At 23.5% G+C, this 24,001-nt stretch overlaps 1 protein-coding gene across 2 annotated transcripts; it reads left to right on the top strand.

Moving 5' to 3' along the window:
* The first annotated feature begins 10,610 nt into the window (after nucleotides 1-10,610).
* LOC145840637 (uncharacterized) lies at nucleotides 10,611-23,300 on the top strand. 2 transcript variants are annotated; one of them, XM_082947954.1, is made up of 9 exons: nucleotides 10,611-10,725; nucleotides 12,912-12,974; nucleotides 13,734-13,757; nucleotides 15,035-15,157; nucleotides 15,474-15,553; nucleotides 18,393-18,552; nucleotides 18,859-18,971; nucleotides 22,213-22,263; nucleotides 22,708-23,298. In XM_082947954.1, the coding sequence occupies exons 2-9, from the start codon at nucleotides 12,926-12,928 to the stop codon at nucleotides 22,786-22,788; spliced, it is 681 nt and encodes a 226-aa protein (XP_082804080.1). In that variant the 5' UTR covers nucleotides 10,611-10,725; nucleotides 12,912-12,925; the 3' UTR covers nucleotides 22,789-23,298. The 2 variants fall into 2 exon arrangements, with proteins under 2 accessions (XP_082804080.1, XP_082804082.1); XM_082947956.1 differs by lacking the exon at nucleotides 13,734-13,757 and having other exon boundaries at nucleotides 22,708-23,300.
* The last annotated feature ends 701 nt before the right edge of the window (nucleotides 23,301-24,001 follow it).

The raw sequence follows: 24,001 nt of genomic DNA, 5'->3' as shown, positions 1-24,001 counted from the left end.
AGTGTTAATTGTATAGTATTTTAACTTTCAGTATAACTACTTTTTTGTATTTAACTTATTTTTGTTTTGGTACATTTTTTTTTGGTTAAAAGGTATATTGTTTTAAAATTAAAAAATTTTAATGTAAAACAATAAGGAAAATTGATCTATGTTAATAAACTTATCATTTTTATTTAAGCTGGAATATTTTAGTTTCTTTAATACTGTTAGGTTAGCTTAATCACTTAATGTATTACAAAATAAATCTAAAATACTTCTTTGCTAACTTGTATCTAAATTGTACTGTTTTTAGCTAAAATTAAAACTTATAAACTTTTGCAGAAAATTATAAAAACTTATATTTTTCTTAAAGTTGTAAATTCTGATAAATTTAAATATTCTGCTTTTAGTTTTTCCAGACCACCATCGTCTTAAAGAAAGTTGAAAACTTTTTTTTAAATAATAAGTTTTCAAAAATATATTTGTTTAACAAGAAGTTATCTGAGTTTGAAAGTTTGGCATAATTTAATAATCCATAATTTAGTTTGAGTTTTTATTTAACTTTTAATACTTAAGTAGAAATATATTTTCTTATAAGTTGTTTTGCATATACAAAAAAAAAATAAGTTCTTCTTTCATAGTTGACGAGTTTTAATAAAAAAATAACACCGACTATAACAAATGGTACATTTCACTTTAGTTGGTGACAAGTAAGATTCATTTAACTTGTGATTCGTTTTAGTTTATTTTTCGACTTTCTTCCAAGCCAGGTCATTCACAATAAAGCTCCTCTAAATCTAGCGGCTCTAAATTTTATGTATTTCCCACATTTCCCTCACCCGACGAGTTGTGAAGCCAAGAATTGAACGTTAGACTTAAAAAAATGCTTCAGCTGTATATTTAGTTTAAGTAAAAACATTTATAATTTTTTTAAGCAAAAGCTTAAACGATAAACGCAGTCAATATACCAAAAATACTTTTTGTTTTTGCCTAATATCAAGCAGTCATCTATAAAAAAATTACAAAAGAAATTTTTAAGCAAAATTTAACTTGTTCATACACTTATTTACAACTATATTGATATTATTTTTTCCGAAAATAATTACTCTAGAGTGTTGAAGCAGTGAGCTATTAATTAAAATGCAACTTCAAGCTACTTATGAGTTTTTAATAAAAATAAATCAGCATAGTATGAAAAATGAATTCAGTTTTTCTCCTCCTTATAACTTCTGGGTCGTACATTATTTTCTTAATACATAATAACTTTTTTGTAAAAACTATTTAACACATAGCTTCAATAACTTCTAACATCGGTTGTGTTCACTGTGGTCGTAGGCAATATTTCAAGTACCAAACCAAACAACATTAATAATTAATGAAACTAGCGGTTTCTCGCGACTATTCCTGCCTGATGAGTCCTAACTAGGATGAAACCGGTCGTAGGATGTCTTGGGTGCTGTAGTTGTTGATCTTACGGTAAAGTTCATTAATTATTATTAATGGCGCGAAACATTTCAACTCTGTTGATGATGGCTGTAATAACTACTGGCTAAACAACATTAAAAAATACGTTTTGAGTTAGTTTAGAAATGAATTATTTTTTCAGCATTGTAACAAGAAATGAAACTGGTTCTGTTCCTACTCATAGTTGCTGGTTCGTCAACATACTTTGTCCAATCGAGAAATGTGTTTGAAGAAAAGTTTTTTCTACCCGTTCCTTTCTTCTGCCACAAGGAGTGTACCATGCTTGCGAGGTAATTTATTTAATTTTTGTTAATTTAAATTGTTAAAGTGTTTACAACACTGTCAGTTGTCCAACTTTAACAAATTGACAACTAATAGAATAAGCTTGCCATGTATTCAATTTTCACTGTTTATTTATAATCTATTATGATACTAACAAGGTATTTTCATACAACAATTTTTGTAATTTATGATTAACTAAAAATAACAAAACTTGTTGATCTTTTTATTTCTAAGATTTTTGTCAATTTTTCTAATTTCATTTTGTATAAGTTTGCTTGATAATTTGTTTATAATAAATTTAAAAAAACACTGTATGATGTACACAGATGTTTTGTTACTGAGTTGATAATAATTTGAATTTGCATTAACATTTATTAGTTTTTTTTAAATTTGTTTATTTTAATTATTTTCCAGTTTTCACTCGAAGAGCATCTGTAGAAAAAAGGTGTTTTGCCCGCCAAGTAATTAATTTTTTATTTTCTTAATTGAAAATAATAATATTTCACCATTTTTCTTTAATTTAGTTGTGTGATTATTCAAGTAATACAACAAAAAAAGGTAACAGAGTACATTAAACTAACCAATGAAATATAAATAATACAAGTTTTTATAGTTCTTACTTAATTTAAACTGTTACAGTGTTATAGAAGTATAATAACAATTTAAAGATTAAAAAACTTACATTTATGGTTGGAAGTAGTTATAAATTTAATTATCTAAAAATTTACGGAAGTTTTAATTAAAAACATAATAAATAATAAACTTAAGCCAACTATTACCTTTATTCGTACTATCTATATAAATAACGTACTTACAAATAACATAAATAAAAGTTCAGATAAATAAGTTTTATATTATACATGTAGTATTTTATCTGATTTATGTACTTATGTTTTATATTGACCAAAAAGTTTTTCTATTCACCAGGTCTTTTAACTATAATTTTTATCATCGATTTCTTAATTAATTTTAATAGATTTACATACTTAATTTAACGAACGGATTTTAAAAAGAACGTAGCTTTATATACACACAGGAATTTTTCGAACATTTGACCCTTTTTTAAATTAAAAATCATAAGCCTAATAGCTTTAAGTAACTTAATCAAAAAAAGCAAAGTATAAAAACTTATTGCTAGTTAATAGACAACTTATGTAGCACAATTTAAACCATGTTAAAAGTAATGAAAAAATAAGTAAAATAATGTAACTAAAAATAAAATAATAATCGACAAAATTATCTAAGTTGTTGTAATCGACATTATGCTTATAAACGATTTTATTTGAAAAGGGGACTTAGAGTTTTGTAAAATGTATTCTTTTTGTATATCAAAAACAGTATACTTAAAAAAAATAAGACTATGACATATTTTATAACTTAATACAGTAAATTTAAAAAAAAGGAAGTTAAACAACTTTTGCTTTTCAATCAGTTTCATAAAACTGTACTTAAGATTAAAATAAGTAATGTAAAGTTTAGCAAATAATAAAAAAATATTTAATAACATATTTATTATTTGTTTTTATTTACTAAAAAAATAGTGCCGACTGATAAAAGATATTATATAAAAATAACATTAGTACTATAAATATTGATATTATTACTATTTTATTATTGATTTTTAAATATTATTGCATTCTAAATTAAAAAGGTTAATTTAAAACTCATAAAAAAGTGTATAAATAAGTTTAAACAAAGTAATGTAGTTTATTAACTGATTTTTTGAAAAATCGAGTTTGATAATTTTTTTTTTGATAATAAAAATCTCAATTATTTAGTTCACGTTAATTGAAATTTGACAATAAAAAATATTCTTATTATTTTTATAAACTTGACAAATGGTACACGGTGGCAAAAAGTATAAAAATACTATAATAAAATTTGAATAATTAATAAATAGCGTAGAGTAACTATATTAATAAACTGTTTTTAAAACAACAAAGTTGTAAAAAGTCTTTTCTCGAGAAATTTGTAACGTGATATGTAGTACTTGCATCAGATAACTTTATTATTAACCGTACATATTTTGTGTTTTATCAGTTATCAAGATAACAAACAATCTTAAACACGTATTTGTAGTTAATGGTTTTTTATACTACAAAAATAAAACAAGTAAATACATAAAAACCAGATAATTTACCTACCAATTATTCTATTTGGTACCCTGAAAAATATTTAAATTATCTAAAATATAAAAGAGTAAACAAAATATTAACTACGCATATAGTATTAATTACGCATATTTTAACTGTATGGAGGGTCATCTTAAAAACATATTTATAATTAACATTAATTAATATATAACATCAACAAAATAACTTAATATAATAACCAATTTTTTTTTTATTTGTCACACTAACAACAGTATGGGAAGATAAGCGAGACAACAAACAGTCGATATCTGATTACAAGGACGGATGTCAGTTCCAGTGCCACAGGTGTCAGGTAACTTTCAAGAACTGTAATTATATATTTATAACAAGTAATTAAACATGATAAAAAATTTTTGCATTAACGAATAACCAAACTGATAATATATAAATAGATGTTATAATTTTTTTCACGTTAACAAAAACATCGGCAAAAGTCTGCAAAGCAGATGCCGTGAGACAAGCTCAAATTTAACAAAAGGTTGATCTCACTAATTCCATCATCAGACCACAAGCTTTCGCTAAATTGAGAGCGGTTTTGTCCTGATTAGGACTCATCAATCAGTCACAACCGAAAAACTTGCAATCGTCAATCTACAAACGGTTTATCATGCTTTCACGTGAAGCAACCACTTGCTGGCAATGGCTAGTGACGTCAGCATTGTCTTTTTGCCACATTTTCACAATAACAGATAGTTGAAATACTAAACACAAATAATAAAACATGATACATTATTCTGCAGGTGGCTTGCAGGCATGATACTAAATAACTACTTAACTAATTTATAATGCATTAATATATTATTTAATCTAAATTCAATAAATATATTGTTGAAGTATAAAACTGATAATAACTTTGTTCTACAGGTGACTTGTAGGAAAGAAATGGTGAAAACGACTTACAAGGGAAGAAGGTGCAATAATGCAGACAGAAAATATTCGAGTACGTTTTAGTCATGATAATATATGTATTTTGATAAATAATATACATATTACATATAAAGTGTTTTACATGTCAAGTGTTAGTGTAAGATTATAAAACGTATGATATATGATAAAAATTTTAAGTATAAAAGATTATAAATGATAGAATATAAAAGATTAGTATAATATAAGAGTGTAATATACAATAAAACAAATAAATAGCGATAGCATGTATCACGATACGTATTGATAAAAATATGTAAAAATGGTGTTTTTAAGAAAGTTTTTCACGAATAACAATTATAAACATATTAGGAATTGTCAAAAACTAGTTTCTTAAACTAATTAAGGCCTACCTTTTTAAAGGCAGTTTAATATTTGTGCACAATAACAATTCCTATGCAAATTTTAAGAAATCACAGTATAAAGATTTTAGTTTTATTTTTCTTAATAATTGAATGATAAGTATATAATAGTAATAAATAAAATGTTTGTGATATTTGTTTAATTTTAAATAGTATTCTTCAAATATAAACAGATAAAATAGCGATAACATGTAACAATACGTTCTAATAAAAATCTGTAAAGGTGGTGTTATTAAAATATATTTTTACTAATAAAAATTGTAAAACATTTTAGGAACTGTCAAAAACTAGTTTCCAAAACAGTTTAATAAATTTTCAAAATAAAAGAAAACCTATGCAAATTTTTCAAAATCACAGGCTTAAAGATATCAATTTATTTTAATTTCCTTTAGAATGGAATGATAAATATATAATAGCAATGAATTGAATATTTGTGAAGTTTGTTTAGTTTTAAATAATATTCTTCAAACACAACAATAAAAAACTTACAAAAATAATTATAAAAAATAGTATATCAACTCTACAGGTATCTTTACCGGAAAGAAATGGATCAAAAAAATTAACAGTGGTTATATTAACTGTAAGGAGGACAGTTATTACAAGTAGATATTTTATTAATTAGTTGAAATTTTTACTAATTTATAAAAAGTTCTATAAAAAAAGTACGTTTTAACGAATTTATCAACACTTTGTCCTTTCTAAATATATGATAAAATTAACTGTTTGTTATTATTTGTGTAACTAACTGTTATATTAAAAAGTATAAGATAGTTAACTGTTTGTTATTATGTATTTTTTTCCATATGAAATAATTGTTTTTGTTAATATTTTGTTTTATACATAAAGTAGTTTACAATTTATTCTATTTAAATGTATAAAATAGTTATTGTTTGTTACTTGTTTTTATTGTTAATATATAAGATAGTTTAGTTTTTGCTGTTGTTTGTTTTTTAAGATAAGAAATAGTTAGTATTTGTTATTATTGGTTTTATTTTGTTATTATTTGCTATATTTAAGTTTATATATGATTAAAACTTAAAATTTAAATTTATTATTTTCTTAGTATAGTTAAGTTTTACCTACAAAAATTATATTGTACCAGTAATCAATTTTTAAATACTTTCTCTAAACTTCCTTTAGTTATTAAAATAAACTAACTGAATATATATTTTATTGATGCATTAAAATTTTTTTATCAACAATTTACGTTTTCAAGTTATAAAATATAGCTGATGCATTTTTTACTGTATTAAAGGAGATGAAAAATGTATGAGTTATTTTCCTTTAGCTGGTTTAAAAAAAAACAGTTTCATTATATAAAACTTTAATAAACAAAAAAAAATGCATAACTCTTTTTTTAACTTAAAATAAAAAGTTGCGTTTGAACACGTAAGGTAACATTATTTTTTTTACAAAACCATAATCAAAGTTTAATATCTAACTGTTTCTTAAAAGTAAATAAAGAGCTAATTTTTATTTTAAATTATTTTTTGTAGAAACGGACGAAACTGTTATTCATGCCTGAAGGGAAATGTAGAAATCAGAAACCATGTAAAAAAATTATTTGTTAGAGATAGTAAAATTTATAAAATACATTCTAGTAAGAAAGATCAAAAAAACTAACTATTTGAAAAATCTCATAAAAGTGTTATCATAATATGTGATAACAAAACAAAAAATAAGTACAGCAATCAAAAAAAAATTAAATTTAAAAATTTGTATTTAATAATGTTCGAAATAAGATTATGAAGAAATAAATAGACAGCATTTTATTTTAAAAAAGTTAATATTTACTAGAAGAATAAAAAACATTTAATTCTTTTTTTGTAATTTTTCTTGTAAATAACTGATATTCTTGAATTAATTAACTATTATTTTACTAGAATTTTAATACTCAATAGATTCTTTTTTACTCTAAACACACTTTAAGGTTTATAAATTGATTAAGTTTATTCTACTGAATAGGGATAACTAAAGTAGTAACATTTTAGTGTTTTAAAAGTATTTTATTTCTTTTGTAATAGCTTACGGTTTAAACCTTTACAAATGTTTTTATTAAAGTTAAAACATACAAATAAAACTTGTAGAATCATTTGTAAAGATCAAACAAACTACTAATAATAAATAACGTCTTTTTAACTGTCTAAAGTTTTAACTTACTAATGTTTTTAAAGTAATAAAAACACTATAAGATGCTTGTTTTTCAGTCTTTAAATTTATATTGGTGTTGTAACATTTATCATAACTACTGAAGTGTTTTAAACAGCTAAAATAATATGTTTGTTATTTTCTGTGATGCGTTGACTATTGTAACAAATTTTAGAAAATAATTTTTTCTTTTATTTTCTTTAAAACTTTACTTTGGTTGTATTTCTTTATAGTTGATCAATAAATCTTAATTACTTATTAAGTTAATATTTTTTATACATAGTAATAAAACTAGATAAAAAAATTATTGTTTAAACGACTTCATTTTAACAATGCTACTTTTGCTAGGACTTTTAGCAATTAAAACGTAAAATACTTCAAAAAAATGTTTATTTAACAGTTATACTTAATAAATGAACAAAAGTTTTACTTATAAAAAGATATGATACACGAGCTTTTTTTAAACTTTTTAGTCAATTTTATTATTTGATAAGTATTAATTATTAATTTACTATTTTGCAATAATATGTTTTAAGTAATAGATAATAGATATCCTTAAAGAAATAATTAAATTTAGTAATATTTTAGAATGATATTAAAAAGTTGTATCAGTGTTTATTAGTTTTGATGTTTTTTTAATGAAAAACTTAAAGTTTTGAAAGTATCTTATAACTAAATTAATTAAACTCTGTAGCCCACTTACAACATTAACAAAACATAAAAAATGTACAAAATAATACAATGTTTTCTATTTCTATTTGTAGCAGAAGGTTTTTATAACATTTAAATTATTTTTTTATGTAACTATACCGAAAAGCGTAATTTTTAAAGGGCATGCTTTGTTAGATTTGCTTTTGTATTAACATAAAAAATAGCTAACTCTTTAAAAATTTAACAATATAAATTGGTTCAAATTTTTTATAAAAATTAAAAAAAATGGTCAGATTTTACTTACAACGCCTTTCTCTGAAAAACAATTTACTTTTTTATAAAGTTTATTAATACTGCATAATTACTTAGTGTTAAAACAATATCAAAAATAACTATTTCAAAACTGTGTTTAAAAATATTTAAATATAACATATATTTATTTTCATTTGTTTTTAAGGACATAAAAAACAGCGTGCCAATTACTAAAGTTTGTTTTTAAATTAGCAGTTTCATTATTGAATTACACTTTGAAACTTTTACATTATTTGCCCTGGTACTTTTAAGTTTTTGACAAAAAGTGCAAATTTTCAAAGCAATCACATGACAGCAACATAGCAAACATTTTCTCTTCACAAAACATTTCCTTCTAAAAGTAATACACTTTTAATATTGTTACGAATCTGTTTTCATCTAAATAATCTTTTTGTGGTATAGAAAATTCTCATTACATGGAACTAAATATTAAAAATAAACCAATATAAACATCATGTTAATCTGTTTCATCTACATAATGTTTTTGTGGTATATTAATTCTCATTATATGAAAGGAAAACATAATAAACTTAAGTTTTTTTTAAACAGCCAGTGTTAGTATCTGGCCACACAAAAGTACATAGGTATCAATAAAATAATTTTTGTTTTGAGTAGATTTTTTTTGTCTTTGTGTTTTGTAATTAAGCTGCTGGTTTTATCTGTTATCAAAAACTTAAACAAGTAAGGAAATGAACATATAAATGATAAAGGTTATTTACTATCACAAACAGTAAATAGATTTATGCAAAATGTATATTTTATTTGCGACAGGTTTTGGTGGCAAGAGATTGCGACCTTTTCAAGAAAAAAATTAAATATGAAACTATAATTTAAGTTATATATAATTATTAATTAAGAAAATATAAGTTTCATATTTTATTTTTTGCTTGAAAAGGTTGCAATCTCTTGCCACCAAAACCAGTCGCGAATAAAATATACATTTTGCATATATCTATTTAAATAAACTCTTTACATCATAGTAAACTGTATATTTTTTTGTAAAATATTTGAATTAATAATATTTCAAAATGAGCAGTAAACTTAGTTAAGATTTCAAATGTAAATTATGTAAACAACTTTTACCCAGAAAAAAAAAGTTTTTGAATTTTTCATCTCTTTAAAGTTATAATTGATAAAATGCAATCTTTGCCAAAAAAAAACTACTGCAAAGAGTTTAAGACTGATTATTTCTACCACTACAAAAAGTTTACATACTTTTAGCAATACTTGGAATTTTTAGTGACAAAGTTTAACTCAAACAATGTAAATTTTTCAATATTTAATTCTTGTTAAGCTGTTTCTTTACAGTGTAGTGTAATTTTAATTCTAATTGAACTTACTTAACATACAACTTTAAAAAAATACTTTGTTGTGTTCTAAAATTGTAAAATCATGATAGTTTTAGTTTAATATTTCCTTATGTAACATAAAACATTGTACTTATTTTGTTCTAATCACAAATCAAGCTTACTAGACATGAATACATTTGCAGATGACAACTAAAAGCTTTTATTAACAAGAACACTGTTATTTTTCCAAAGTTATTGCTAATATAGTTATGAAATTTGGTCTTATTACCAAAAATCAATTTACTACACATTTTGTTTTTAAACTGATATACTCAGTTATTTTTACATCACTAAAAATATTTTTATAAGGTTACCACACACTCAGGATAATTAGAAATTTTAAAAAGTTTCAGGATAAAAGTTATTTGTAAGTTAAACATAAAATTGTTATTGAAATTGAAATTTATTTTGCTTTATATTACATTTAAGTTTTTATACTTGAGAAAAAGTACTCTGATTTGATGTTTTGCTTTTACTACTTTCTTGTTTAACTTTCTCATATGTTTAGGTTGACTATGGCTAATTTAGTGTCATTCAGGCTAGCTTTTTTGTAAAACATAAAGTAACAACTGTGTTCAAAAAAATAAATTCTTAAGAGCACTCTAACCGTCTTCTGAAAAAATGTGTATGATACTAGATTTGTTTTATAATGTTGCAACTTTAGTGTAAATGTAAAATGTTTAAAAACATATGAATTCCATTTAAGAAACTTTTTGAATTTGATGTAAAACCTATCAGTAGTGACAATTTATAAACAAAAACTCTAGTAAAAGCAAATGTAGTGCAATTCAACTACTTAAGTATTACTTTTCTGTCTTTGTGCAGTTTTTGTTTATTTCAGATAAAGCTGTTCTATCGCAATATAAAAGTAGTTTACATTAGTTTAATTGTTATGTAAACATTTAATTAGTATTTGGCTATTTACCTTGTGCTGGGGCTCACAAACTTCAAAGATTTTGTTTTTTAATTTGAATTTGATGTATTGCAGATATATAACTTGTCAAGTCTCATTAAAAGCTTGCAAGTGTAAAAAAAACATCTCTGACTAATTTTAGCTGACAGTTAAGCTCTGACATATTTTTTCTTTCAAACTTTGGGAAGGTTGGTTCTGGATTTTAAGTGATGTGCAAAAAATTTATACCACTACTCTAACAAAGCTTTACGTTTTTGCATGATAACTTATATAAAGTTGATAACTTATTTTACACTTTTAGAGACAATTTTATGCGATAATCAGAGTTCTCAACTTTGGTTAAAGAAGATAAACATAAGTATTATATTTCTAAGATTTAACAATTATTTATTTATCTTGATTTGTTTGAATAGTCTGAGCTATTTTTTCAAATTTTAGATTTTAAGGGCATAGAAGGGTCCACTTTGATTTTTACAATTTGATCTTCTCATATAGTTTTGTCTGAGCTTTCAGAAATTTTTAACTGCTTGAAAAAATTCAAAGTAATTTTTGAGATATGAACGATCAAAGTTGGTGACCTCAATAGGTTCCTAATGGAAGACACAAACTAAAAATGTGAAAAAAGACCATTTCACTAAAAATCTATTTCCTCCTTCATTTTTTAAGCAATTTTTTTCAAATTTTCACAGAAAGTGTATTATTAAATTTAAAAAGATTGAATGCGGGAATTTTTTTAATTTTGAAAAATAAAGTTTTTATCAAAAAAAAACTACCTATTTTTTTGTTTTTTTTATCTAAAATTTTTAATTTTTTAATATTTTCAAAATTTCAACATTCATAGTCTTCTAAATTACAAAAGGAACGTTTCCTGAAAGTTTGAGGTATCTAGCTCAAAAAATAAAAGAGGAGATAAGTTTTTAGTGATTTTTTAAATTTCAGAGAAAATTGCTGTTGAAAAATTTGCGGTCCATACGTTTGTATCGGAATTTTTTTATAAAAATTACAATATCTCAAAAGTTAAATAATTTTTTTAAATTCTATAAAAACTAACTTGTAGTTTGTACTTTTAGCTTTCATATAAGATACAATGTTATTTTTAGTAAAAAAAATGTTGGACCCTCCCTATTCCCTTAACTGTAGAACCTTACTCATTTTTTAAGTGAAACCATAAAAAACTTTTAAATTTTCTTGAAGACTTCAAATAGCAGTTTTCTTTTAACTGACTTATAAAGCTAAATTAAAACTATTTTATTCTTTTTGAATGACTTGTTTTCAAATCAGTTTTTTAAACCTTTATTTTAATTTGAAGATTTTTAATAAAGCTACTATTTGCTTTTTGTTTATTTAAAAAAAAACTTTTGAGGTGTTGTGGATCAAATAAAAGAAATGAAACGTTATCAAAGAAGCAAACTAAAATAATCTAATAAGACTGTTTTTAAGTAATCCAATTTACAAAAAAAGTGTTAAATTTTTTTTGTAAATTTTTGTAATATATCTTTCTATAATTACTTTAGCCTTAAAATTCTTGTTTGATATAGAAGTGTTAACTTTTATTAAAAAAAGTTTGTTCCTATGGACTTTGTTATAACTTATAAAACTGTTTTAAAATTCAAATTTAGTTTTATACTAGTGGTTATTGTTTTATATTTATTTAAAAACATTTCAAATCTTGTAAGTTATGATCACATATATTGTTTTAACATATGTTCCATAAGTTTAAAAACTGACATGTGTTGCATACTTTTTCCAAAAACTTAACTGTAAACTTTGTAAATACAAGTTATTTACAGATTGAAGTAAAATTTACACAAGCAAACTTTATTTATCATTTTATAGATAGTATTTTAAAGTTTGTTTCAAACTTATAAACATAACACCTAAGTTTTTTCAAGACTAACTTTTGAAATAATTTTTATTTAATAAGTGTGATTTAGATTTCATTTTTCTATGAAGATACTTAGAGCACAAATGTTCTTTGTTTTTTATATAACATTTAAAACCGCTATGTAACAAAAAGCTTGTAAATTAATTTGAAAATAAATTTATAAGTCTATTTACAGCTTCATTTCAGTTTATTCATTTTTTTGTTATTCCAACTACAGTGGTTGTAATTTATGTTGAAAACCAATAAAATATACAATTGAAAATTTAAGTATTTTGTATAAGTTTTAAACACAAAGCTAAATTTTTATAAAATATTTTTTCTAAAATGCTACTTAAAGTACCGTCTCAAAAGCTTTGAAACTTCTTTTTTAATTACAGTTTTCATTTTCTACATTTTTTTCCACCAATTAGATATTTTTTTTCAAATTTTAGTTTTAATTGATTTTAAGTATACCTGTTTAAAATTATTATATATATTTCTACTTTTCAGTACATATAATATTAATGGGATCTGGTCAATCAACAAGCATGCCAAAGAAAAGCGAAAAAGGAGGTATGAATAACAACAGTATTCATAAATTATAATTAAAATATAGAATTGTTATGTAATAAAACATTGTTAAAAGATTACTTTTAAAAATAATCTTAGTTTTGTAACACACCTAGATTAGAAGTGAAAATTGTTTTTGGTATTAGATTTTTATTTAGAAATAAAAATACTTAAAACTAAACTATTAAAGGACTAATTAAATTGTTTTATGTAAAAAAAATATACAAAGGGTTGTCACACACCCAGGATACTCATATTTTGATTTTATTTAAACTCAGGCTGACTCGGGATATTTTTTTTCATAAAAACTCAGAACAGTTTTACAATTTTTACAAATAATCACACATTTTTATAGAATTTTAATGAGAGTTAATTGGTTTATTTGTAGTATTTTAAAATTTTTTGACCTATGTTTTTGAAGGACTCGATTTGTATTACTTTTTAAAAGATAAAAAAACTTTTTTAAGGATTTTAAAAACACTCAAAAGACTCTAGGCAGTTGATTTTTTTTTGACTCAAAGAGTGGCTACCATTTATAAGTAAACTTATTTTATTTTATTTGATACATTTTTTAATAGTATTAGCTTATAGTATAAATTGTAAACATTTAAAACAATATATATTAGTTTGTGTCATGATTTCAGGAGGTTTTGAAAAAAAATTAATTAATTTACTTACTGTTTTACTTTACACTTTAAAACTAAAAACATTTAGTTGTTGCACTGTTATGAAATTTTAATAAATACAAAAAAAACTTTTTAGGATATAAAAAGATGTCCACTACTGGTAAGATATTTGGATGAGCTTAAGCATGTGGAAATCACACTTAATATAAAAAATATTATTTGCTTATTAATATCACAAAAAATAAAAAACTTTTATTTTGCTTGTACTACTACTAACTTTACTACCTATTTTTTATACATTTTTGTCCCTATAAGTTTCCTTTTAGGTAACATATTATTTATCAATTTGTTTTTACAAAAACTTTCAATGCTTCTAATTAGTTTAATTTTAATTATCAGCTTAATGGTGTTGTACTTTCAGTTTTCAAACAACCTTGCTTCTTTGTCACTATATTTATACTTTTTTTTTCAATTTTATAAATGTCTTATATAAACACAATATGTGTTGAATTAATATTTCTGTTTTTATTTTAATAAGTTTAACTATGACTAATAATTTCACAAATTATTTCAATTAAGTAAATTTGCATGGAAAAAATAAATTTTTTTTATACTAAACATAAGTTGTACACTATAGGTATAACTATAGCTTATAATTAACTATAACTTATAGTTAGAGATCATTAATTTGAGCAGAAAATTATACCTTTTTTTTTCAGTTTTGTTATGTCTTTTTTCTAACTCTCAAAACTTTTTACACTTATGACTTTCTATTTTCTACAACTATTTGCAAGATATATTTGTAGTTATACATTTACAACAGTTTGAAGAAAAATAAATTCTTGCTTTAAAGTTTTGAAGTTTATCTTAAGTTCCAATTTAAAGTAAATATTCTCAATAATATTATTTTGGTAATTACTTTCCACTGGAAAATGTTTTCTTTGAAATAGAATGTTAAAAACTTCAGCAGTTAGGCTAAAACATTTTATATTAAGATACATTTTGAAAAATAACATAGACTAATGATTTAAACAAGTTTCATGTTATAAATTAATTTTAATTTTAGCTATTACTTTATATTTAAAAAAAATTATGCAAGTTTTGTTTATTTTTTTAAACTCAGCTGTGACTTATGGTAACGCCCAAAACTAAAAATTCTTTTTGAGCCTTACATATCACAACTGATAAAAACATTTTAAACATTACCACTTGATAGTAGCTCTTAAAATCTAACAACTTAGTTTCATGTTTTAAAAAATGTGTACTCATGATTTAAATTAAAATTAAGTAAATATGGTTTTATTTATGTTGAAAACATTCTAAAAAGCGTTGCAAGTTTTTTGTTTATTTTTTTGTTAAAATCTAGCCCTACTTGGCTCTTTAAATATTGTTATTTTGAACATACTGCATCAAAACAATAAATCTTTCAAATCTCAGCTTTACCGCCTGGTAGCAGCCCATACCCGACCCAACAACAAGCTTACCCAACTCAACAGGGCGCATACCCTACCCAAGGGGCATACCCTGCACAGCAACAACCAATGGCAGGGCAGTATGGTGGTTCGTTTTGTTTGTTTAAGTTTTTATTTGATAGTAGTACTTGCATGTTACTTGTTTTTGACATAAAGATTTATAATGTTTTATACAGGCATATACATACTTAATGTTTTATACAACTTTAAATACTTTATTGACAACATTTAACATTTACTGATGATATTATAGTAGATAAAATTGAGTATTTTAATTATAAACAATATAATTATTTAACATTCCCTTCTAAAAAAAGAACAACTAAACTTTTTACAGCCTCTCATAATAATAAGATAAATAAAACATGTTACAGTTTAAGAAAAATAATTAAATCACTTTACAGTGGCTCCACCGTCTTATTCTGCACAGGCGCCACCGCAAGCATATGGATCTCCACAACATGGAGCTCAATATGGCAGTGCTGTGAGTTTTTCATGTTATAAATAACTCTAAGTTATCATATGTCCTTTAAATTCTGTACTACTCAACATACTAAAAAATTACTCAATATAGCGGTGAGGGTATTTGAATATTTATAGTATAGTTGTTGTTTATAAATAAAATACAACGTAATACTCAATATGGTAGCGCTGTGAGTTTTAGATTGCTTTAGAAATATTTGCTATAGTAGTTCAGTTTTATGATTTTTGACAGTATATGCTACTCAATATGACAAGGCTGTACTTTTAAGTTATAAAATTACAATAGTCGTCTTTAACTGCCATACCGCATTGTACTCAATATAGAAGTGCTGTTACTGTTTGTTATAAGTTACGGGAGTTTATTAACATGGCACCTAGCAGTACTAGTGCATATATATAATTATAACAATAATGTATATAATAAGTTTATTTTTTAAAACATACAAAATTGTACTCAATTTGCCTGGGAGTTTGTATTTACTTTTATAACTAATTGCTATATTAGTTAACATCATGTTATTTCACAGCTTCAAAAATACTGTAGAGTTCTTTGTTTTTTGATTGTTGTTTTTGGCTAATATATAACATAGTACTCAATTAGGGCTGAATATAATTATCAGTTTGTACTAGTATGAACCATAAAAGAGAACTTAACAATATAAAAGTGGTTTAAGTATAACATGTGTTTAATATCGTACTTGTTTTCAATATAACTGATATTAATTACACTGGCTAACTTAAAATCCGATTAATATTGTAGTGCTGTGAGTTCATATAAATTCCCTAAGTTTGTTTTATTTATTTATATCTCTATTAGCAAGAACACATGTAAATTCTTCATAATTTAGATCCAAAATCTTATAAGTATTTGTTATTGTAGTTTTTCAGTTTCTTAAACAAACTTCTGGATAGCCGTTTTCTCATAAATTTTGTCTCTGTGGTTCTAGTATTTTTATAATATTTTTAGTTAAAAGTTGTTAAGAGATAAATTAGATTTTTCATATACAAGAAGTATTATGGTTTTAACATATTTTCAACAACTTTTTTTCTATACAAACGAAATTGATAAACTCTTTTATATGAAAATTATATGAATATTTTTATAAAAACAGTCTTATGTATAAATAAGAAATGATACATTATTAGTTTTTTGATCACTGTAAGTACAGTTCAAATCTTAAAAATTAAAAAAAAATAACAATTAAAAATAGTTTTATTAAAATAATTTAACAGTTTTTAAATTAAATTCATTTAAGTTATTATTGTACAGCCAAAACCATAAGTTAACAAAATTAGATATAAAATTTTTACAAAGTTATAAAAATACATAATGTTTCACCTAGTTTAATTTTTTTTAAACAAACACTTTTAAAACCATGTTAATAATGATAAAAAAATATTTTTTGAATTGTAAATGGATGAAATAGTATTGTTCGTTTATATTTTATATGATATGTATTATACTTAAAAGGTTGTTTTTTTTTAATATTAAATCATTGAAACTTTGACAGAACTTTATTTTAAATTATTAGTTTTAATAAAATTTAGACTAGGTATTTTTTAATTGTTTTATAAGATAAAAAAAAATTATTTGCTAGAACACAACTTTGCAAAATGTTGAAACTTTAGAAATTTTTATTGATTATAAATTTTTAGTAATTAAAAATACTTATTATACTAAAATCTGTTTTCGACTTTTAAAACAATTATTGTGTAATTAAAATGTTATTTTGTTGATAAATATATGTATGAACTTTTTATTTTTTGCACGTTTGTATTTAAACAGCTGTTTCTTTATTTTCTTCGGTTTGTTTACGACCTTAACTACACTGAATTGGGAATTCAATTGGTCACTGGATAACAAAGTAGCTAAATAAAAAAACATTGCGTATAGAACTAAGTTGTACTTAAGATTTTTTCTATAAAAAAACTTTGCTTTGTATCTGTGTCATTTGTGAAAAATGAGATGTTGTTTTTTTGTTATACACATTTTTTTCTTAAGTGTTAGTTTTTAATAAATAGAACTGACTGCACTTAAAAACGAATTATTCTTATTTTTACTTAATTATATCTAGTTTAAAATAAAACTTAATGTTTAAATTATAATTCATAATACTAAATGTTTTACAAATAGAATTTGTTTTAAGATTAATATTGTTTGGTTAAATATTTGATACTGATGTAACCTTGTTTTAGATTTCAACAACACTCTACAAAATTTCTTTTTAAAATTTAATAGAAAAACTTTGAAATAAACTTTTTAAATAAATAATTTAGTGTACAGAAAAGTTTCTATTTATAACAATCAAATAAAACTAATAAATCATATTACAAGATTTTTTTTTCTTTACTTACACCTAAATAGTTATAAAAACTTGTAGTCATCACCTTGAGTATCACATTTAGAGGTAATGTTTAAATAACTTTTTAAAAATAATAAATTCAATCTAATGTTGTTTATAGGTCTAATCTAAAATTAAATTAGACATGTACAAACTTTACTTTAAAGCCAACCACATCAGCCATATGGATGAAAATAATAGTTAAAGTGGATTAAATAAAAAATATAAATAAAAGTTACAAAAATTTAAATAGTTTAATTGATTAGTTTGTAAAAAATAAAAATTAATTAAAATAAAACATTTTAATAATAAATGATAGAAAACAACTTACTGCTCCCTCCATTCCAAAAACACTCATAAGTGACATAATTAAATTGTTAAACAATAAGAAACAGTTAAAATACCAAAATTTTTAGAAACAGTTAAACCAGTGTTTCATAATAATACCAAAATATTTTTTTTAAATAATTTAAAAATAATGATTAAATTAATTTACAGCCCCCACCATACACCCAATCCAACGTCGCACCGCCGCCACCAGCAGCGCCACCCGGCGGAATTTACCCGGGAACTTCGGGAGTTCCCCGCCAAGCGGTGTACAACCCACCAATGCAGCAAGCACCCATGCCAATTAACATGATGTATCCCGGTACTTCAGGTGAAAAAAAAATAACTTTTTGAATAAAATAATAATAATTGTTGTTATAGTTTAAATAACTTTAAAAAAATATTTATTTTTTACTTAGTATTTCTTATAACATGATGTACCCTGGTATTAGTAGTTCGTATTGTTACTAAATTGTATTTTATAAAGTGCTACTGTGTTACTTTTATTATTTGTTTTTTTATAGTTTTTGTTTTTATTATGTTTACAGGCCCTCATTGTATAAAATTAATTAAACTTAACAAACTAATACATAACACACAAATTAAAATAAATATAAACTATGAGTTGTTCTTTCAGGTCAACCACTAGGTGGCGTCAGTCACCATGGCAACACGGGCACAACTGTGGTTGTCAGGAACGCTTTCGATAGTGGGGCGAGGTTCGATGGGGGCGCTAGTGCCACCTTGCCTGTTAGTTTTTATTCAATATTATGTTTAGTTTTTGTTATTTTACTTATAATATTTTTTTAATACTTATGTTATATATACCTTGTTTTTTTTTGTATTTGTTAAGTCTAGCTTCTTGTTCACTTCACTGAACTGTGGAACTTTGATGGTTAGAAGTTTTTTGTTAATATTATTTTAATTTATATCATTATTTTATATTTATTTAATGTTTCAAGCGTGTCTATTGTTTTTTACCAATTTAGCCTGTCGATTTTTTAAATACTTTGCTTCTTGTTTGTAACATTTTTGCTTTTACATTTAAGCTTTTTTTCTGAATCAAATATCCTACTAACATTATTTCTTTCTAAATAACTATAAGTTAAATTGTAAAAGAATATTTTTAAACAGCCTAGATGTAGCTGATTGTAAAAAATACCATATTTAAATATTACAGTTTAATGCTTCAATATTTGCAAAATTAATGAAGCTTAGCAGTACAGCTAAATTTACAATCCTGTATAAAATTTTACTCTTCAAGTGAATACTAAAAAGTTAACACAACTTACAAGTAAGACTTCCTATAACCACAAATGTCTACAAGTTTACTTAGATTGTGTTATATTTCTTGATACTTGTTATAAACAGTTAGTACGGTAACCTTTTAATATATAACAAATAGTTTTTCTGAAAAAATACGTACTCCAATTATTTGTAAAGTATAAAGATAGAGCAAGTTATGTTTAAAATAATAATGTTTTTATGCAACATGAATAACTTTTTTTACCTTATCAAGCAATACCCATACATTTGATTTAACAAAGCACACATTGGTCTTGTGTAAATATTTAGGTTTTTGTTTGCCATCTATTGTCCTTTCGTATTGTATGTTGTAATTTTGTGAGTTCATTGCTTTCAAATGTATTTCACAATGAGAAGTACTTTACATAAAACTGCTAAAATGCTGTGTAATTGCTTGAAGTATTGTGTTAATAGTTCTTTAGAAATTAAACTCCCAAGTTTAATTGTTTTTTGAACTGTATTTTGAAAATATGTCATATATCTAAATAATTATAAGTACTGAGTAGCTTTGTCTAAAATTTAATGAAGTTTTTATCACTCAGTTAAAGTATTTAAATGTGTTTCTTTTCAAAGCATTATTTTTCATAAATTTAGTTTAGTTTCATCTGATGGTAAAAGTTTATAATTTATTATGTTAATTAAAAAAAACTTTGTTTTTTACAGCCTTCCTCGGCCTAAAAACAACAACTGTATGTCTGCTTTTTTAAATAAACAACAAAGTTTTCTTTAAAAATTTACTTAATAACTGTAATAATATGTTTTTTTCCTTATTATAACTGTCAAAAAACTTTACTATATAATAAAAAATTTCTATATAATAAGCTTAGATTAAACTGTTGTTATATACTTTTATTTTAAAGTATAATGTTGTATCTGGAGTTTATATTATAACTATATTTGATATGTATTTAAAACACCAGTGAATTTTTGAAATTAATATATGTATATTATAAAAAATTAAACATAGTTCCATTTAATTTTACAACAAGTTTTCATTATAAGCAATTTAATAATAGAAAAAACCAAACAGCACACAAAAGTAATATTGAACTTTATTTATCATGAAAGCTTAAGGTTTTTATGTTTTTTTGATCGTGTGTTGTTTTCGTGATAATAGTTTAAACTTTCTCTTTAGTATTTTCAATTGATCTATTATACTTTGAACCATACATTAAAAAACAAGCTTGTTTGTGTAATTTTTTGAACAAGATCCACTAATTTTAACTACTAATAACTACTGTATATGGTTAAAGTTGTTTTTATACTTTTTTTTATTTATGTTGCTGCAATATTTTAGAGAATTTTATATGTTTATTTATTTAAAATTTTAACTCCCTAGCATTAATCATATTTTGTTGTTTTTTTAATAAAAAACATTCTTTATATCTTGTTGCAAAGTAAATTTAACTTAAATATTCAAAATTTAAAGTTAAGCGTATGCTAATAGAGATCCTTGCGAAGCAACTTCACTGGAATATATAATTACAAATTTTCACAGTACGCTTTCTTTATTAAACTAACGCGTGTTTCTGTTTCTTTGACTTACTAAGCTGCGTTGAAGTGTATTAACTTGTTAACACACAGAAGCATATGTTAGTTTAATAAAGAAATAGTACTGTGAAATTATTCATTAAGTTTCATTTGTTCCAATTGTATTAACAGACTAAAGTTTAATTTTTTAATGATTATAATTATAATAAAACATATATGTCTTTAAAGCATCTATAAAACTAATCACTACAAAACTCATTTAGATGTTTTTTTTTAATAAAAAGCATAGTTTGAAACTTATGCAAGCTTTACAAATTGACATAGTTTAAAACAAGTTTGGCTAAATTGAATGATTGCAATAGATTTTTTAAACCAGTAGAGAATTTACTATTTTTATTGTTTGTAGTTGAAAATATTCTCAAGCCAAAAAAAATACTTTTTATTTTTATTTTGCAGTACTGATCACTATTTAAATTATATTTGCACTTAAAAAATAAAAGTATCTTTATATTGTTACAAATATATGCAGTTTAACATCTTAAAACTATGTTAATTACACACACTTTAAAGTTGGTGTCATGTTATTGTTAAGTTTGTTTTTATCTTTTCACTTACTTTAGAAATACTTAAACATGTTTCAATGACTCCATCAAAGAAGTTGCATTTAATGCAGTAATAACAAAAATATAACATACAACACATGTAAAAACAATATATTAAAACTACTAATACAGTGCAGCACAAGTAGCAAGTATACATACAATAAATAGTAACAATATATAATAACAAAAGTATTACAACAAATAGCAACATAATATCATTAGAATAATAAGTACAGTTAATGTGGAAATTCAAGTAAGCCGTAAATCCGGGGTCAGAACAAATACTAGTTATCTATTATTTCAGACAGTTAGACTGTTTTATTCAATCAGAAATGCTATATAACTCATAAATAAATTGTCTACTAAAATACCAACTGAACTATTTACTCACAAAGCTTTCATCATTAATTTGACATTTTCAACGTAGTAAACGGATTTGAATTTCAACCAGACTAATTATATTACTTTTCTAAGCAAGCACAGTTTTGAGGGCTACTTAAGTTTTTATTTTTATTGTGTGTAACAGTTGTAACCTGATGTTTTATAAAAAATATGTATTAGTACGAAATATAAACAAATATAAATTGAAACAGCCTCCACCACCAGGAATGGCGCCAAACGCAGCGCAAGTGGCAAGTATGCAGGTAAGTATTGTATTATATAAAATTATTATTGAATACATTGTACATATAAGCCAATACAATAAACAATGTTTGTAATACAATCAGGGTTGCCAAAAAACCTAGAATTTGACAATTTTTACATATTAAGTAGCAAAATTTTAATTTGACACGAATAAACTACCATTTAGATATTTAAAAAAATGCCATCATCAAAAATAATTTATTTAGCAACATTTAAAGTTGCATTAAAGTATCTTTTTAATGTTGTTATACTACATAACAGATTTTTTGACCCTATACTTAGCTTTAAACTAAAAATAAACCAAAAAATGTTTTTAAAAACCTGAAAGAAGTTTAGAAATCCTGGAAGAAATTTCTCAAAAAAAAATTGGCAACCCTGTATAATCATGTGTATATACAAACAATACTAATATATAAACAATACTAAATACAATAATTGTGCAGGGTCACACAGTGGTTGCCCAGCAGCAAAAAGCTTCATTCTGGGAGGGCAGCGGAAGCGGGGCTGGAGTTACTTTTTGGTGATACGTCACAATGGTTTCTGATCTTAAACCTTTCTCATTAAAACTTTCTTTCGTTTTACTTTGTGTAGTTCAAAAAAAAGGATAAATTTCTAAATTTTTTTTTTGATATGTCATGATGATCTTCAGAGACTTTAAAATTTCTTATTATCTTTTTACTTTGTGTAATATTTAAAAAAAAAGAAAAATATCTAAAACAATAGTTTTTTTTTTACTTCAACAAACATGTGTTATAATTTTTCAATTTTCTGTCCTTCTGGTTAAAATATAGTTTTTTTTTCACAAAAACAATAAAAACTTTTTTTTTTCAAAGGAAACTTAAGTTTTAGTTACCTTTTTAAAATATAAATATCTCACCCTTTCTATAAAGATATTGTAATGCAATGAAAATCAGTAAATTATAATTTCATTTTGATCCAAACAAAAAAAGTAAAGTAATCTTTTTAAATATTTCCTTCATATATCATGCAGTATATACCTTGAACTTTCTAATCATTCTCTTTTCTCATAAAATTATCAAAGATTAATAAACTTGCTTTCATATGTAAAACTACTTTTATTTTTTGTTGAAAGATTTTGAAAAAAAAAATCTTCAAATATTTTATGTCATCAATTTAATGATTAATTTAATAAAGTAGATTACAGAAATATTTTTTTGAGTGTAATTTTTAAACTACCAGTTTTTTAACATAGTCATTTATAACACATTTTACGTAATACTTTACAAAATTTTGTTTGTTCTTTTAAATGTGACTAATATTTCTAAATATAGATTGTTATGTTACTAAACAAAGAAGGCAAGTTTTGTTACTGTTAATTAAACTTAAAGCATTACACTCACTAATAACAACGTAAGAGAACATTTTTATATGTTACTTAATTTTTTAAACTAATTGAAACTTACAACGATATTAAATGATGCTAATAAGGCATGAGCGTAATGTATTAACAAATCGATGATGAGATAAAAATTTTACGCTTAAAGTTTTATAAAAATTTATGCAGTCTCTACAGATAATATTCAAGTTTTTATAAACATGAATTTGATCCAATACTGTATAAGAGTGTAAGTGTTATACTTTTAAGTCTTCTGGAACGTATAAAACTTTTAATTACTGTAAAATAAAACTGCAAATTTTTATTACTTATACTTTGAACATAAGTGAAGTTTTTTAACTTCGTTTAATATTTACTTAAAAGAGTTACGATTTTAAATT

The sequence above is a fragment of the Thalia democratica genome, chromosome 7 (assembly GCF_965202585.1).
Source record: "Thalia democratica chromosome 7, ktThaDemo2.hap1.1, whole genome shotgun sequence".
Lineage (NCBI taxonomy): Eukaryota > Metazoa > Chordata > Thaliacea > Salpida > Salpidae > Thalia > Thalia democratica.
Note: the sequence above shows the minus strand (reverse complement) of the source record. Positions and strands in the feature narration are given on the sequence as shown.

What these genes read in the sequence shown, in the direction of transcription:
- LOC145840637 (XM_082947954.1), top strand. Translation starts at nt 12,926, where the DNA reads ATGGGATCTGGTCAATCAACAAGCATGCCAAAGAAAAGCGAAAAAGGA. An exon ending in TAAAAAGATGTCCACTACTG is followed by an intron (nt 13,758 to 15,034) that starts GTAAGATATTTG and finishes TTCAAATCTCAG; the next exon opens with CTTTACCGCCTGGTAGCAGC. An exon ending in GAGCTCAATATGGCAGTGCT is followed by an intron (nt 15,554 to 18,392) that starts GTGAGTTTTTCA and finishes ATTAATTTACAG; the next exon opens with CCCCCACCATACACCCAATC.